This window comes from Frankliniella occidentalis, unplaced genomic scaffold, assembly GCF_000697945.3.
Source record: "Frankliniella occidentalis isolate FOCC.00 unplaced genomic scaffold, Focc_3.1 Scaffold69, whole genome shotgun sequence".
Lineage (NCBI taxonomy): Eukaryota > Metazoa > Arthropoda > Insecta > Thysanoptera > Thripidae > Frankliniella > Frankliniella occidentalis.
This window is the reverse complement of record NW_026267199.1, coordinates 1,268,504-1,273,972: the sequence shown is the minus strand read 5'-3', so window position 1 is coordinate 1,273,972 and position 5,469 is coordinate 1,268,504. Positions and strand designations below refer to the sequence as shown.

General features: G+C 36.6%; 1 protein-coding gene across 2 annotated transcripts; it reads left to right on the top strand.

Annotated features, from left to right (window-relative positions):
- Nucleotides 1–351: 351 nt before the first annotated feature.
- Nucleotides 352–5,243, top strand: LOC113204526 (ras-related GTP-binding protein C). 2 transcript variants are annotated; one of them, XM_026419729.2, is made up of 8 exons: nucleotides 352–505; nucleotides 823–977; nucleotides 1,067–1,295; nucleotides 1,376–1,553; nucleotides 1,633–1,769; nucleotides 1,847–1,989; nucleotides 2,068–2,216; nucleotides 2,321–5,243. In XM_026419729.2, the coding sequence occupies exons 1-8, from the start codon at nucleotides 467–469 to the stop codon at nucleotides 2,602–2,604; spliced, it is 1,314 nt and encodes a 437-aa protein (XP_026275514.1). In that variant the 5' UTR covers nucleotides 352–466; the 3' UTR covers nucleotides 2,605–5,243. The 2 variants fall into 2 exon arrangements, with proteins under 2 accessions (XP_026275514.1, XP_026275516.1); XM_026419731.2 differs by lacking the exon at nucleotides 352–505 and adding an exon at nucleotides 516–666.
- Nucleotides 5,244–5,469: the final 226 nt, after the last annotated feature.

Genomic DNA, 5,469 nt, shown 5'->3' with positions numbered 1-5,469 from the left:
AAATTTTTTCAGCTTAAGAGTGGGAGCTCTAGCTCAGCCTTAAGCTTTGGCTTTACCTAGTTATGGAAATTACACGCCGTCGGCCCTTTCTCAAGACTTAATCACTACAACACAAGCCGTTCAAAAATCTGAGCTGAAGGCGCCCTTGAGCGATACTGCAAATAGTCATATCTGTCTCAAGAAAAGTCCCAGTGCTACAAACGCCGAACCCCAATTCGTTGCTCTTACGATATTTCATGTCCGATACGTTTACTTATAAAGCGGGTTTTAAAACTGTTTAAAAATTTTTGTAATTGAAGTTAGTGAAAACATTTTAGTTTGACTGAGTTCTACCCCCTTATGATGCTATCCTAAATTTTTACATATTGGATACAAATACTCTTCCGTCGCGCCATGTCCGCGCGCTTCGGCGGGTTTCCGGTCACATGGTCATGGGATGACGAATAAGTGATGTTTTGTTTTGTTGATGCAGATACTGAGAAACGACAAGGTTCAACTCAACATGGTGAGTCAATGTTCACTTTGTGATGTTTGTCTAATAGTACCCAGATAAGTTCAAAGTTGTTTCTTGTATCATATGATTTTGTCTGGAAGCTATACACCAACTAGTGTACACTATTTCTGTACCACTTCTTAAGACCTCTTCCAGATCGTTACTTAAGATGAGTGCGTTCTAACCTCAAAGTCGTACAACTTTTCTGTCAAAAATATCAGGCTATCGATGGCCACACACCTGTTTGGCCGCTGCATGGCGTCTTAGTTCGGTCTCTTATACAGCCTGCCTCCTAGGCACTGGTCTCACGTTCTTGTTTCTCTTTCCAGTCGTACGAACAGGACGAAGAGGATCAGTACACCCAGTACGTCGGATCCTTTCCCAAGGAGTTTGGCTATGGACCCTTTGACGGCGATGGAGAAGGCCTCGCGGGACCGCTCACTGGCGAGCAAAAGCCGCGAATTCTTCTCATGGGACTACGTCGGTACGTGTTGTGACGTTCTTGGAATTAACATTGCTCTTTAACCTCCATTCAACCCACATCCATTTCATTACCAAATCTCTTTCCTCCAGGAGTGGCAAGTCTTCAATCCAGAAAGTGGTGTTTCACAAAATGTCACCAAATGAAACATTATTTCTTGAAAGCACAAACAAGATTATCAAAGATGATATTTCTAATTCATCATTTGTCCAGTTTCAAATTTGGGATTTTCCGGGTCAAATCGATTTTTTTGATCCAACATTCGATTCAGACATGATATTTGGGGGCTGTGGTGCTCTTGTATTTGTAATAGATGCTCAAGTATGTTTTACTTTTACTTCAAGATTTAGTCTAGTTTACTTTTCAAGACAATTGAATACAAATACAGTAATTCTTTTCAGGATGAATACAACGATGCACTTAATCGGCTACACCTGACTGTGACCAAGGCCCACAAGGTGAACCCTAGTATAAGATTTGAGGTCTTTATTCACAAAGTTGATGGCTTATCTGATGACTACAAAATGGAAACTCAAAGGGACATTCATCAAAGAGCTAATGATGATTTGCAAGAATCAGGTATGTTTGCTGTTCTATTTTGGTCAAACCAATTGAAAAGTTGAGCTTCTCCAAATATTTAATTTGCCATCATTTTCAGGTCAGGACCAAATTCATTTGAGCTTCCATCTAACATCAATTTATGATCACAGTATATTTGAAGCGTTCAGCAAAGTTGTTCAGAAACTCATCCCTCAACTTCCTACACTTGAAAATTTGCTGAATATTTTGATTTCGGTATGTTATCCTAACTATCTTTCTGTACACTTGGTGACAAAATCTGATCTACAGTGAGATACTTTTTCTATTTCTAGAATTCAGCCATTGAGAAAGCTTTTCTGTTTGATGTGGTCTCAAAGATATATATTGCCACTGATTTTTCACCTGTTGACATGCAGAGCTATGAGTTATGCTGTGACATGATTGATGTTGTGATTGATGTGTCTTGCATCTATGGGTTAGTGACATCAGAATTTACAGCTACTTAAACCAAGGGAAGTGTTTCAATTTATTTACTTCAGATATGATTTTACAGTTTACATGAAGATGCAGAGGCGGCAGCCTTTGACTCCCAGAGCTCCAGCCTTATCAAGCTTAACAATGGTACCATACTCTACTTGAGAGAAGTGAACAAATTTTTAGCTCTAGTCTGCATTTTGCGTGAAGCTAATTTTGACCGTCAAGGTGGGTGCTACATTCTAGTCCACAAAGTTCTTCTTGATCAAATGTCTTTACTTCTAGTTTCGGGAGTTTGTTTGGTGCTGAAATCCCAAATGTTTTTCTTCTAGGTGTCATTGATTATAACTTCCTATGCTTTCGAGAAGCTATTCAACAAGTTTTTGAGCTGCGCAGTAAGAACCAAATTGCTTACAATACTAGTTCTCAGGGTAATGCCTCAGCTGTTGGTGAATCAGGCCCAAATACATCAACTGGTACAAGTGGGACAAGTAATGGCTTGTCAAATCCCACTGCTATGGACAACTCTCCAAGTAATAATACTAATGAATCTCTTAAACAGACTCCCTCAGTAATTTATCCAGTATCGGTAACAGACTCAGCTGTTGCTTCTTGAAGTCTTTAAGGTCTAATCTTCATGTGATGGGTGAATTTGTTTTTAAATTGCATTTTCACTTCTAGTATCTTGAGAAAGCTCTCTTTCTTATTTTTGAGTTCACTGAAGACTTAATATGCTTGAGCAAATCGGCTGTACGTATCAGGTTTTGTTATTAGCATGGTCTATTCTGCTGACAAAGCTTTTTGTCTAGTCTAAATTTACTAAGTTCAGTAAAAAAAAAATATAAATAAATAAATATAGAAACAAAGCAACTTATATTTTAAGTATCAGAAGATCTCTCCTCACTGTAGAATTTGTTGCCTAACAATGAAGCTTTTAATACATAGTTGCTTTGATTTGTACCATTTGCTCATTTTGACTGACATGTTTCATATGTAAATGTCTTGCAAGTGTCATTCTTTTTCTTAAACACATATTCTAATGATTCATCTGGTCAAAGTTCTCCTTATGTAAAATTTATTTTTACTCATCCATTTTCCATTTTTTATTATCATAAATTTATCATCACATTATTTTGAATTTGTCATGGTGCTGTATCTCTTTTGTTATGTTCTGTCCCCATAATTTCTGCAGTCACATTTGTCATCTTCTGGCTGTGGTTGGGCTGTTACACTGTCCAATGGTATGAGATGCATCTTGTCAGGCATGTAAATCTATCAATTCATAAGTTTTTAGTTTTAGCTGTCTTATTCTCTTTAATTTGATAGATCATTCTAGGCTGCTTCAGAGCCTATATTTGGGCACTGTTTCTTGCTGTGTTAAGAATAGGTTAGATATTAATGTTAGTAACTTACTAAATGGTTACTGGCTTTGGAGATGAGTCCTGTGATGAAAAAGACTACACATTAATGCAATTTATGAGTTGTTGCACCTTGCCGTCTTTGTAATAATCATATATCTGTAATGTGTGATTATCATGACTAAACCTCCTATTCTGCCCTTAAGGTAATGATTAAGCAAAATGAATGATGGTGCTGCTGGTTTAGAAAGTTCCTAAGCACTCATTCATTTGATCAATTACTAGGTTGATGAGTTGTAATTATGTTAAAGTGTAAAAGTTTTATTTTTTTACTGAAAATTATCTATGTCTGTTATTGTTACCGCTATTTTCTTGTATGATATAGTCCTCAGTTTGGGGTTTTGGTTGATCAACCTCCCTTTTCATGATCAAATATAAAAATGAAGCAAAACACAAAGCTTTGTTTTCTAATGAGTCATTCTGCTTGAATTTCTTATTTACTAGGACCACCAGAAGTAGAGGTGCCAATGTTCTTTATGAGTTGCTGAATGGAGCACAAACTTAAGTTGAACAACTCACATGTATTTTGTGAAATTCTGAAGAGACTGTATTTTTGGAACTCATCTTTGATTAATGGCTCATGGTGAATTATTGATCACATACTTGAACTTTTGGTCTGAGACATTCAGTTTGTGAGCTGGCCTTACATTCATGGATCATGAGTTCCTTCTCTTTGTCTTCTTCTTGCATAAGTTGCTCAATATAATGTGAGTCATAAAGTAATGAACTGTTGTTATTTCATACAAGTAGTCTAACCCATCTTATGCGAGGAGAATCATGTTACAGGTGGTTAATGTCTGACTAGTTTTTATAATTGATTGTACCCTAATTTAACCTTGTATCGGGAGGTTCTTCACTGGAAACTTCTCATTAGTTGTTACCTTATTTCTTCTGTTTTTTCAGCTTAATTCAATTTGTCGAGGAATTCTGAATGAAACCTCAATGTAACTATTTTGCCAGGTGCCTTATTTTTAATATTTGTATTTTTGTTTTGTTTTGTCTAGCAGTCATGTCCAGTGCCATATATTGTGATGTGCGAGGGCAGACTTGAAAACGAACTTAGTGTTATGGTTTACTTATCCGATGTGCCTTAGCAGCAAGAATATCCTTAATACTACAGTAATGTATCACCAACCAGTAACTGATAACAGAGGGGTCAGTTTTAATTAATTAAATTCAAAGTTATTCGTGTGTGCTTCCAAAGTATTGAGATTGTAGTACAGGTATGATACCTACATGGAGGGAAATTTTGAATTTTCTCTTGAGAGCAATACCTTTGAAGCATGTACGGTAAAATATGTAAGATCCTTACCAATAAAGTATTGAGGGACTTTGTAGGCTACAAACCTATTTCATCACAACTTGTAAAGCAGACACTTTGCATTGTTAAAAATTTATTGCAATTGCAAAGTTTTTGATTCTTTCTAAAGTAAGTGAACCTGTGCAATGCAACGTTTTTATGAATGTTTTACTGTGTGTGGGCTGCCTTAAAAACTAACTTGAATAGGCTACACATTTTGCCCTAACAAACAATGCATCTGCAATGCAAGTGTCCTGTATCAAAACAATACCTGGAGGCACCCCCTACAAGTTTCCAAAGTTTTGCTCCTTTGAGAAAATTAACTCTGCTGTTAGAAGGGCCCTTGTACACATTAAAATACGAAAAAAGGGAACAATATAACCCCTAACACGTATTTTTGCTGTGTTTAGGCAAAGGTGCATCCCCATCCCCATGTCATATACTTGAATTGTCTGCTGGATGCATATTTTATGTACTTCATTGATGTCTGACAACTATGTTACTTGCATATGTATATAAAAGTGTTTATCTTTGTTACATCTTTTCTATCCTTCATTTCTCGAATCCTATCTGCTCCAGTGAAACATTTGTTCCAGGCTTACAGATTCACTCCACATTGTGTTTGGCGCCAGTTGAACTGAACTTTATTCATTTTAACTTTAAGCTGCATACACACTGTACAAAATTGTACCGTTATTGTTGATCCCTATAGAACAACAGATCAACTCATGATGGGTAATTCAGCGATTTTACAGGACTTGTG

Bases quoted from the DNA above. Each gene is read 5' to 3' on its own strand.
- LOC113204526 (XM_026419729.2), top strand. From the start codon at position 467: ATGCAGATACTGAGAAACGACAAGGTTCAACTCAACATG. The intron at 506-822 runs GTGAGTCAATGT...TTCTCTTTCCAG, and splicing joins ACAAGGTTCAACTCAACATG to TCGTACGAACAGGACGAAGA. The intron at 1,990-2,067 runs GTTAGTGACATC...ATGATTTTACAG, and splicing joins GATGTGTCTTGCATCTATGG to TTTACATGAAGATGCAGAGG.